The sequence below is a fragment of the Carex rostrata genome, chromosome 24 (assembly GCF_964058835.1).
Source record: "Carex rostrata chromosome 24, lpCarRost1.2, whole genome shotgun sequence".
NCBI classification, from domain to species: domain Eukaryota; kingdom Viridiplantae; phylum Streptophyta; class Magnoliopsida; order Poales; family Cyperaceae; genus Carex; species Carex rostrata.
The window spans coordinates 3,667,047-3,678,764 of NC_135941.1; the positions used below are offsets into that span (position 1 = coordinate 3,667,047).

The following is an 11,718-nucleotide window of genomic DNA, read 5'->3' on the forward strand; positions in this document are numbered from 1 at the left end:
CAATGAATTTCTAAGGTGCTCACTTACCCGATTAGCAACGAAATCCAAGAGCCGGCTTTGATAGAACGACCGGTACCGAGTCTCTACACCTCGCCGCTCGGAGTAGTGCAGGGAGTGGCGCAGGGAGGCTTCACTTGCTTCTGTGTTGGCTTCACCCAGACAGAACGAGAACAGAGAGAGAGACCACGGAGAGAATGAGAACAGAGAGAGAGAGAGATCACGGAGAGACAGAAACGATTTGAATTAAAGGGGTCGGCCCGTGGATATTTTCCACGGGGGGGAACTTCAATCCAGACCGTGGATAAATTCCACGGGGGGGGAGGTTTAAATCGGGCCGTGGAAATTTTCCACGGACTGGGTATTTTTAAAAATCCACCGCAAAAGTGGATATAAATATTAAAAATAATATGGTTTTGGGTAAAAATAAAAAAATCGGTAGAATTAACATAGAAAATAAAATAGAAATAATGAAAAAAATCCAGTAAAAATTTACACTGATATAGGAATTAACATAGAAAATAAAATAGAAATAATGGAAAAAATCCAGTACAGCCGAACAGGCCTTAAATGACCCAAATAATGATAACACAATTGCCGGTACATATGCACTAAACCTGTTTCCCCGACTCTGTATTTTGACTCCCAGGTACCGGAGTCAGTACAATGTGCGCTGGCAAAATCCCGACCGAGCGATTGGAATTCAATGCCCTAAATATAAGGGGTCTGTTTGAGATTCGTGTCATATTTAAACTGGCGACTCAGATTTCATTCATTCAGTCCGGTACTGCACTGGATCTGAATTCCATTTCCCCGCTACTGCTTCCGGTCAACCTCGTGGCAGTCGAAAGACAATTACTCTCTCTTGCTCTCTCATGCCTGGCCTTCTCTCTTTCCCTCAAAGACTGAAAACCTAACCTAATTCATGGAGCCACACCAGGCGCGTGCACAGGCCGTTCCTCCGCCTGGCGGGACTCGACGCAAGGCGGCGGCGGCTGCAACTCGCGAGTGGCTGGTCGTCTCGCCATCTGGCGGCGCATGCCTGGAAGAGGTGGGGAAGCACCAAGTCATGGCCCGTACGGGTCTCCCCGCGCGTGACCTGCGCGTGCTCGACCCTCATCTCTCGTATCCTTCGTCCATACTTGGAAGAGAAAGGGCGATTGTGGTGAATTTGGAGAGATTCAGGGCTGTAATAACTGCACATGAGGTATTAATCCCAAATTCTAAAGATCCAGTGGTGGCACCTTTTGTTCGTGAATTACAAGCCAAGGTTTCGGATTCCAGTGGGGCAAATCAAACGGTAATTGCTATGCATTTCTTCTCGAGTTTCCCTTATCTGTTATTTTTCTAAATTAATATAACTCATGGTTTATTGAATCTGCTAATTGCCTACTGATTGTGTTTATCGAGTACTATCAATAATTAGAATTTCTTTGTTTGGAGCTTTCATTGTCGTCAGTTCTGTGATTGTCCTTTTCTTGAACTCTTCATCATTGCTTGTCCTATTATCACCAACTTAATTATACTAGGGACTACTATTAGATCACCTCATATGGGTTGTTACTTGCTGTGACAATGCCAGGGGTCATGTTGCATTTGTTTCCTGGGAATGAGATTACTGATAGAGCCTGGTTATCCTTTTCTGATTCGTCAAAAACACAAGGACACATGAATGAATTTAATCTATGAGCATTAGAATGTATCCCGAAAAATCCTTCCATTCATATTATGCAATTTCTTTCCTTCTGGGAAGATTTCTACTATAGAATTACCTGCTTTGGATCAAAATTCAAATTGTGTTAGCAATCGAGATCATTACTACAAGTTATCATAGTTTGAAAACAATATAAGTATGTTGAATGTGTATGTGAGAGAGATAGAGAGAGAAGATTAAGGAAGAATGAAGACTCCTAAGGCTAGTTTCAACCAGTGTATTTAATTTATGGGATTACCTCTGATTGCCTTGAGAAATCCAATCACTGGTTATTGGTTATTTTGTTCTTACATTATAGATTATGTTTTTGTTGTCATTGCTGGACTGTGGAATGGTGTTACCACATTATTAGGGGAATCTTTTGCTGTCATAGATATTTTTAAGCCAACCTCACATAAGTGTTGCCCCTGTTTATAGTCTCATTGAGCACCGTTAAATTGTATTGAACATAATAAAAGACAAAAAAGTTATATAACTTTCTTTTGCCCTTTCCTTTCCAGTGTGATATAGATGGAGAAGGTCTGATGAAGGAAACATCTGCCTGGCCCGGAATTGCTGTACCTGGTGCAGGACAGAGAGATGCACTTGGGGCATCCAAACAATATAATAGCATTCCAACAGGAGATAACAGTAGTCTACCAGTCCCGCCACCTCTAGCACTGTGCAAGGATCGAAGCATGAAGAAGGTTCTTCCTTTTGAATTTAGAGCTCTGGAGGCGTGCCTGGAATCAACTTGTAGGTGTCTAGAAGCTGAGGTGCCTTTTCAAACTTTGAAGTTTTAGTATTCAACAAACTTTAATTTGATGCCTTTTCAGTCAGATTCTTAATTGTATGAATAAGTATCAGGACTCCAATATTTCATTTTGGTCTTTCTTGGTTTCTTGGTGCATGGCATCGAATATTGAGTGACTAGATGCAGCTAAAATGGGTTAAATATTGGACTGCTTTGCTCAAGTGCACAATCGTGGGTTAATTTACTGCATAGTTCATTTGAATCTTCTAAACCATCTGTAGGAGTTTTTGTGGGTTCAGGCAGAAAAAAACTATTAATTTTGCTCTTATTGTTAGACTTTGACTCTGGAACAAGAGGCATATCCAGCTTTAGATGAGTTGACTTCAAAAATCAGCACACTTAACCTAGAACGCGTCAGACAAATCAAGAGTCGTTTGGTGGCTATCTCTGGTCGTGTCCAGAAGGTAAATTGTATTGCCTTTTTTATTATTTGTAGTACTTTCTTGTTAGAAAAGATAAAATGGCAAATTGATAGTTATTGGATCGACAGATAGCAAATAAAGGGAATGGTAACTAGGACATAGATCTATAGAAACTAAAATTAAGCATAAATTCATGTATAGTATCAGTTTTGGCAGCTACCATTTTAATAATAAAGACGTGCACAATGCTGGATTCCCTATTTTTATCCCTTTTATTTAAGCTGTGTACTCGAGTTCTTTTGATTTTGATTTATTGGGGTGGAAAGGTGAGGGATGAACTGGAGCAACTGTTGGATGATGATATGGATATGGCAGAGATGTACCTCACAGAGAAACTCTTGAATCAACGCCTTTTTGAGTCATCTCTACCCCGTATTCATGAGAATGGCCGTAATCATGATGGCCATGATCATGATCATGATGACGTCACTGAAGAGAACAGGTTAGGCCATCTCTATCTTGGGTAAAACATTTCAATTTCCATTCTCTTATTGTCTTTTGCAAAATGCCTCCATCTTTATATTCACATGTATCACCTGACATGCTTGATTGAACTCAGTTTTTTTGTATAGCTTCCATATATATAACTTCTAGCTGTTTGAACTGAAGTGAAAAGATGCTTAAATTGGTGCAGCTTAATCCACTATTCTGATATTAGTTCAAATAAATTTCTTTGCAAGTAGAAAATTAGAAAATAATTCATTAACTCAGAAGCTTGCATCGGTTTCTGCAATGAAATGTTAACAGGTGATAATGAAATATTAACTTTTTTAACAAAAAAAACTCACTTAAATTGGTTGTTAATGTTATTTGCTCAGCAAAATGACAAGCATTCTAAGATATCGGGTCTGTTTTAAAAGATTTTTTTATTAGGTTAATACATTACATAATGCTTTTAAGAATCTGTTAAGTATATTTTAGGGGTGAAGACATACAATCAAATCCAGGTAGCAGCAATGGGAGCTTAACTGCCATCAAGCCTAACATTGAAGAATTGGAGATGCTTTTAGAAGCTTATTTTGTGCAGATTGACGGAACTCTTAACAAATTATCCCATGTATGTGCTTCCTCTTTTTGCTAGAGTTTTTGAAAAGAATTATTTTGTTTTTCATTCCATTAATGGAATTTGTTCATGCCATCTGTTGCTCTCAATTTATATGCAATTGCAATTAGATGTCTGTGTGGATTGCTACATGAAGCAATGAATAAGTATGGCTGAGACAATATGGTAACAAGTGGTTTTTATTGGATGAGAAACAAGGGTTTTACCTTGATCATTTTCTGGGGGAAAAAAAAGAGGAAGTTTGCAAATGATAAGGTTCACCTTTCAGCAATGTTTATTTTATCTAGTATATGGAATTTTTTATTAAATATTATTCTTATAGTTGAGGGAGTACGTGGATGACACGGAGGATTATATCAACATAATGCTGGATGACAAGCAAAACCAGTTGCTGCAAATGGGTGTAATGCTATCTACCGCAACTGTGGTCATTACTGCAGGTGTAGTTGTTGTGGGTCTCTTTGGCATGAACATCGGAATCTCCCTTTTCAACGATCCCAACACTCCAGAAGAAGTTCGAAAATCGGATATGAAATTTTGGGGCACTACTTTTGGTACAATTGGAGGTTGTGTCATCTTATACATTATGGCTATTGGTTGGGGGAAGAAGAGTGGATTGCTGCAATAATTGTTACAATCTGATATGCCCACAGCAGAGTGAGCTTATTGTTTTTGTATTACCATTTGCTTGTTTTCTAGGCGAGGTCTATTCATATATATGTCCATGACTGCAAAATAAGGTACGTAATAGAAGTATATCTTGGTGTATAGAAGGAAATAACTTGACGTTGGAATACATGCATTTGTCATGGATCGCAATTGACAATTATACAATAACAGAACAATGATGATAGTCTAAAACCTGAAGCATATACGAAGTGGTATTTTGACTTGTATTCTCTCATTTCATGTACACGTTATTACTGGAAATTGTTTTATCTTTTATATCTATCAGCCTAAACGGGAAATATGGTGAGGTTATATCTCTTCTGTAAACTCTTGCATAGTTTGACCACCACTCAAACGTGGGTAGTAAATGGATTGCAATAATGTAAGTCGAGATGTCTCGCAATTTTATTCAAGGACCAAATAAGATGCACATATGCGGCGTATTTGTGTGAACTAATAAAAAGGAGTATATAGTTGTAAAACAATAAGGGTGCCTTTCATAATTATTGCCTGATTATAATATGTTTCATTACAATATCAATTCAAATAAACTTTTTATAGTATCGTATCTGTTGTTTGAGTTATATTATCATTGCGATCAACATTCATGACATGCTTCATTGCGTCAATTAATGTACCATTTGGCATCAGCACCTTCACTGATTGCTACAAGTATGAAATCAATTTAATTTTGTGGACGTGCACTTTAGCTTAATAATCTAACTATAATTTTCATAAAAATAAGGATTATTTTTTTATAAAAATGGATCAAGTTTCTTAACTTAATAAGTCATGTACAACATGTATATATAGAAATTACACACGACTGTTTACTTTTCTTAATTAACATAAAACAGATGTTGCTGACAATTTGTTTTCACTCATTACCCATGTAATATCCAGGTACACTAAAATAACAAAAGCAGCAATCTCGAAGACTTTTTTATCTTGTACATTGTTTTCTTTGGAACCGACTCTTTCGCTTTTGTTGTCGCAATGTTGCTTTCTTCTTGTGCATGGTGCAACGAGAGAAGGAAATATGTAACACGCTATCACGTGACGTGACAAATATGTCGTGATTTGGTTACGTGACGTGAAGTGCGTGATCAATTTTTTATTTTCACGTGACGTGACTAAAATGGTGATAGATGGTCACGTTATGTATAGTCACGCTGTGTTCATATGTGATGTGACCACACGTGACGTGATGTGACGTAAATTAATCACATAAAATATTTTTTATATTTTAATTTAAATTGTTGAAAATTTAGAAAAAATATGAAAAATTCTAAAACTAGAAAATAATGTTGCCTTTTTTTAAAGAAAAACCTTTGAAATTTAATTTAAAAATTCAAATTACAAATATTCATTAAAATAAACTAGAGAAAATAAAAACTAGTACTACATGAGTACCAGTATCACTGAACCTACACTAAAAGATAAACCCGAAGACTCTATGCGTACCAAAAAAGTTGGATGCTCTATGTTCCATACCGTGACATGATGTGACGTGACGTGTAATTTTCGCTCGAATGCGGTGACGTCACATAATCAACACACTTGACGTGACTGATCACGGCGTGACAAATTTCCTTCTTTGGATTCCGCCCCCCTGTAACTTATCATTTGTACTTTAATACATAATACTCAACGTGAATGAAGCATACTTTAAAACATAAAAATCTTGTTGGCAGTTCAATGTTCTGAAGTTAGTCAGGAAAAAAAAATGTCGGTCTTCTTAAAGCATTGCCTCTAGGAGTGTCGACAACGTCCCTAACCTCGTTGATATTTGATAGGCATCCATAATTAAAAAACATGTTAACTTTACAAGGGTACAAGTAAAAAGAAAAAATATTAGCTAAGGTTATGGATTGAAGTTATTTCGTATCCATAATGCTATAGAGAAATTGATAAATATAAAAGTATATATTTAACTGTATAATTTGTGTTATTTATGATTGCTTTGATTTATACAACATTTAATATTTTTATTTAGTAATTTATGACAAAATTTATTTATCCAATATTTTATATAGTTTTTTAATTAGTCATTTTATAACAAAATTGATTTATATAATATTTTATATCATTTTATTTAATTAATATATTTTTCTTTAAATGATGGAATTATTAATTAGAGCATCTATATCTTTGGTATTATTAGAATTTCTAATTGGACGTGACAGATTCTAATCCAGTTTTAGAGATGTGGAAGAGTTTCTTATTTATAAACTATGTAATAAAGTTTTTTATTAAGAAACTGTTCATATAAACTCCATATTGGCCAAATAATTGGCTCAAAATAATTTTTTTTTAATTTATTGTTGACATGACTTAATAGAAACTCTAAACTTAATTTCAGAAATGTGAGAGTTAGAAACTTTAGAGATTTTAATTTCTAAAAAGTAGTTAACAATTATTTAGAATCTTATTTGAGTTGTTGGGATGTTGATGTTCATAACATATTTTTTATGATGTTATGTGTTTAATACATTTATTTCTTTGCTATTTTGGGTTAAACTATATAAACTATTAATTGTTCGATAATTATTTAATGTTTGTTATTTGTTAACTTTAACAAATAATAATAGAATACAAAAAAGACTAATACTTAACAAATAAAAATATAATAAAAATAAATTTAATTTATTATTTGAATATGAATATAAGTATGAAAATATCTCCACTTTCCTAGCGCATCATTGGCATTCCTAATTGACGGGTAAATTTTTTTTTTTTTTTTATGGTTAGTGGTTACTAATTGACGGGTAAATTCTGATGTCACTAAACTTTGTTATTTGTCACAAAGATTATACAAATTTGATTTGTCGCTATGTAGCCATTAAAATTTTCATTTGATCTGATTAAATTACTCTATTAAGTAATATAAATATGGATAGACATATTTCGTTAGTATTGTAGACGGAATGAGCATATTTTATTAGTATTTTCAATAAAAAAAATTATAGAATAATTTAAATGAAATAAATAAAATATTCAATAAATATACAGAAATTAATCAAACTTCAGTAATCAATACGTTTAGTGAGCTCCACGAAATTTATTCCTAATTGCCTCTCTATTGTTGTTTATAAAAATATCGACCCAAACCTCTTCGGATCCATCCGGCCCGGCCCAATTCAACCTATTCGTCCCCCACTCTCTCGCAAGTCGCAGGAGTGAGAACCTATCGTCCCAACGAAGAGGAGATCGAAGGAGAGAGGAGAAGGAGAAACAAGAAGGTGAAGAAAAATGGGGTTTTTTGGGGATTCGATCGAGTCGATCCGTTCTCTCCAGATCAGGCAGGTTCTCACTCAGATCGTCAGTTTGGGTCCGTTATCATCTCATCTTATAATCACATTTCCTTTTCTTTTTGTGCTCGGGGAGGTATTTTAGCGTTTTCAAGAGTATAAAATTGCTTCCTAACGTCGTCTTGATATGCGAAGTTTAGTTTTTAAAGGTATAGTAGCTGGAATAATTTCTAGAGGATCAATTACGAAATTAGTAGTTTAGTACTGTATTGACTGTATTCTAAGATTGCGGGAGCACCCTTCAAATGAAGCGTTTGTGTTACACATTGTAGTTACTGGTTTGTGATGATTTATTTATCAAGAAGGCTTGGTAGTAGCTAGTATTTCTTAGTCCCGTCCATTGTTTCGTAATTTGTTACTCTTAGTTAGAATTACTTAGATTGGAGGAATAAAATGAATAAAATGAATAGAAGTTTATTGTTCTGTTTTTATCCTCTCAGAAAAAAGTTTCAAAAGAGTTTTATGTTTTGTAATTGATGTGAAATAAAATAACTTTCAGGGATGATTGTGACATCGGCACTGATAATATGGAAAGGTTTGATGTGTTTAACAGGAAGTGAGTCACCAGTTGTTGTTGTTCTATCTGGAAGTATGGAACCTGGGTTTAAGAGGGTCAGTTTTTTTTTTTTTTTCCATTTCCCAGTAATGTATCTTTTCTTACTTGAATTCAGCCAAATCATAATTTGTTAAAGAGTGAGGCTATGGTACTATGCATTGCGCATAATGGTCCGTACTATGGATGCATATCTCTATTTTCGAAGTCCAAACAATCGATCTGAACCGTTCAACATAAAAATATTTTAACTACTTTTTAGATAGGTAGAAAATCACTTGATCTAAAAATTCTAGACCATTCAGAAATAGAGATTTTCTACTTATATAAGAAAATAGTAAAAAAAAAAAAACATAAAATATAGTGTGCAAGTACATTTTCATAAGGAGAACATGTTGAACGGTTCAAATCAACTATTTGGACCTTAAAACAAAAATATTGATCGTAGTACGGACCAATCTGCGCTATGCATAGTACCATAGCCTCACTCTTTGTTAAATATCCAAGTAGTTAAGCCCTTGATATTCGTTTTATTACATTATCATTTCAATGATTAGATCAGCGTGGGACATTGAATAAGGTGTTTTTTTTTAAATTCTGCTTTAGTTCTTATGTTTGTATTTTATAACTGATTCTTTGTTATTTTTGCAGGGTGATATACTGTTCTTGCACATGAGTAACGATCCGATTCGTACTGGTGAAATAGTTGTTTTCAACGTTGATGTAACTTTCTCATCTACATCGCATGTTTCTCATTATAGAATTAATTCTCATAACTAACCTATTCAAATCCTGAAATTGATACTCCTTCAACCGGATGAAACTACAAACAAAGAAATATAAGATTACTAATGCTGTTTGTCACTTCAGTCAAGCCATAAGAATTTATTTCTGGTGCTATATTATTTGTTTCATTGTGAGTAATTAGAATATCGATCCACTAATTATTCGTGCTTGTTATTTACCACTTTCAGGGGAGAGAGATCCCGATTGTGCATCGTGTAATCAAGGTAACTAATCTAGCTTCATTTTTATACAAGGGGCTTGAGAGTTCTGTTGTTAATGTAAAAAATAAAATGGTTGAGGAGAGCACTGCAACCCTGAAGTTATTAGTCTTTGCACATGAACCCCAAAACATGCATTCGTGAAATATAATAGGTTGAACGACCTACTTCATGTAAATTACCCTTTTACGCTAGATTTTCTCAGGTTAAGTGCAACAAGTGAGTTTTAAGGTTGGTGGGGGTGGAGTGCAACGTGGAATTGAAGACTGAAATTAATAAATACTTCTTGATATAAACCAGGATTTTAATTATTGTTGCAATGTGTATCAATTTGCATTTAAAACCAGGTTGTAAGCATGACACATTGATACTACTTTTATATTTTAGATGACACATTGACACTACTTTTATATTTTAGCATTTACTTAAAGAGGGATCAAAACCAGCTATTTTACCATCATGCCCATTTTTCAATTTTGTATTACCAATCCAAATTCAGATACAACAATTTGAATCACTGATCTTGCCCACTTTAAAAAAGCAATGCATTCATGTCCAAAATTGTAAAATTTACAGTTTGTTCTTTACAAGATCAAGAGTTGGGTATCAATGCACCAAAATAATTGCAACCAAACTATTGATTTTTATGCCTCTTGTTCTTATACTAAGTGGAATTAATTTAACAATTATTGACATATATGTGTTACTGGTAAGTAGAACTAGATGAATAATCAAGTTTTATTATTTGGAAGTTTAATTTTGAATTATAACACAAAAATGAGTAATGGGCATGATGCGGCAACCAGATGGTGAGTATTTGATACCTCAACTTTGCTTATTTAGTTTAAGATAATGACTGAAGAAAGCCCAATTTAAATTTTAATATACTTTGTAGCTTCATGAACGGCAAGACACTGGAGAAGTTGACATCCTTACTAAAGGTATATATCAAAATTGTTCCTTTCATTTCAAATCTGTTTCTTAATGCTGTTACTAACGCTAGGTATAATACTCATGCCTAACTCCATTTTGATACTAAATGTATCTCCCCCTTATTTTTGTTTTCTGTATTTGAGGTGATAATAATTTTGGAGATGATCGCCTTCTTTACGCGCAAGGCCAACTGTGGCTTCAACAGCATCACATCATGGGCCGGGCTGTTGGGTTAGTGCATATATTATATAAATCATGTCTTTCATTGACTAACGATGAATTGATAAATATTAAGTACTAATATCTGATTGGCTTTTGAGAAATAGGTATTTGCCATATGTTGGGTGGGTTACAATTATCATGACGGAGAAACCACTTGTTAAGGTGAGCTATGAGCCCGAAGTCTGAACTAAGGAATACAAGTTTCATAAGAGAAATTTCATGTTTAACCCTGCAAAATGTTAACATATAATTGATAGACAAAAGAAGATATAAAATAATACCCCGTAAACTGTTAAAACACCACTCCACCTGACTTGTCTCTAATGCCCAACTTCCCTACTTACTATACATCTTTGAACAAATGAACAAGAAATGAGAGAACAGTATTTAAAAGAAATCAGGAGAAAAGGGCTGTGTTGTAATTTTATATTTTGAAGTCAGGCTGATGAAATAATTTCACTTTTTTGCAAATTTAGGCCTGGTAATTTCATAAATTTGAAATGGTGTACAGTAAATCAGGCTGACAAAATAATTTCACTTTTTTTTGCAAATTTAGACATGGTAATTTTCATAAATTTGAAATGGTGTATAGGTTTGCCTTTGAAAAAGGTTATTCCTCTTTTTACAAGTTTACCTTTAAAATTGTTGCATTAATACAAGCACTTACTGGCATACTGTCTTATTTCAGTACTTGCTAATTGGGGCACTGGGGCTGCTGGTCATAACCTCAAAGGACTGATCATTATTGGAGCCTTCTGTGATTATTACTGTTACGTTGACTTGACAATTTTGCAGTACTTTAGAGAAGCAATTTTTTATATATTTTTGTTATCAGACATAGAATGGTAAGCTTTAGCCCTTTCTTTTGAGCATGTTACTTGTGCTGGCTCAAAGGAGTTCAAATTGTCTAGCATTTGTCAGGTCAAGGTTAAGATTGATCGTATGTAATTGGCATAAAAAGGATGCAGTATCGTTTCAATTCACCAAACTGAGAAGATTAGAAGGTAGTAGGTGTCATTAATATATGGGGTTGTAGA

General features: G+C 34.3%; 2 protein-coding genes across 3 annotated transcripts; both read left to right on the forward strand.

The window, feature by feature from the left end:
- Window positions 1–760: 760 nt before the first annotated feature.
- Window positions 761–4,767, forward strand: LOC144575597 (magnesium transporter MRS2-F-like). Its single transcript, XM_078325794.1, has 6 exons — window positions 761–1,297; window positions 2,212–2,466; window positions 2,780–2,908; window positions 3,193–3,368; window positions 3,848–3,983; window positions 4,312–4,767. The coding sequence occupies exons 1-6, from the start codon at window positions 923–925 to the stop codon at window positions 4,615–4,617; spliced, it is 1,377 nt and encodes a 458-aa protein (XP_078181920.1). The 5' UTR covers window positions 761–922; the 3' UTR covers window positions 4,618–4,767.
- Window positions 4,768–7,831: 3,064 nt separating this feature from the next.
- On the forward strand, window positions 7,832–11,687 carry LOC144575315 (uncharacterized). 2 transcript variants are annotated; one of them, XM_078325409.1, is made up of 8 exons: window positions 7,832–7,989; window positions 8,469–8,581; window positions 9,174–9,245; window positions 9,497–9,532; window positions 10,422–10,467; window positions 10,603–10,690; window positions 10,786–10,843; window positions 11,370–11,687. In XM_078325409.1, the coding sequence occupies exons 1-8, from the start codon at window positions 7,911–7,913 to the stop codon at window positions 11,418–11,420; spliced, it is 543 nt and encodes a 180-aa protein (XP_078181535.1). In that variant the 5' UTR covers window positions 7,832–7,910; the 3' UTR covers window positions 11,421–11,687. The 2 variants fall into 2 exon arrangements, with proteins under 2 accessions (XP_078181535.1, XP_078181536.1); XM_078325410.1 differs by having other exon boundaries at window positions 7,853–7,960.
- The last annotated feature ends 31 nt before the right edge of the window (window positions 11,688–11,718 follow it).

Bases quoted from the DNA above. Each gene is read 5' to 3' on its own strand.
- LOC144575597 (XM_078325794.1), top strand. From the start codon at position 923: ATGGAGCCACACCAGGCGCGTGCACAGGCCGTTCCTCCGCCTGGCGGG. The intron at 2,467-2,779 runs GTGCCTTTTCAA...TCTTATTGTTAG, and splicing joins GTAGGTGTCTAGAAGCTGAG to ACTTTGACTCTGGAACAAGA. The intron at 3,369-3,847 runs GTTAGGCCATCT...AGTATATTTTAG, and splicing joins GACGTCACTGAAGAGAACAG to GGGTGAAGACATACAATCAA.
- LOC144575315 (XM_078325409.1), top strand. From the start codon at position 7,911: ATGGGGTTTTTTGGGGATTCGATCGAGTCGATCCGTTCTCTCCAGATC. The intron at 7,990-8,468 runs GTCCGTTATCAT...AATAACTTTCAG, and splicing joins CACTCAGATCGTCAGTTTGG to GGATGATTGTGACATCGGCA. The intron at 10,844-11,369 runs GTGAGCTATGAG...GTCTTATTTCAG, and splicing joins CGGAGAAACCACTTGTTAAG to TACTTGCTAATTGGGGCACT.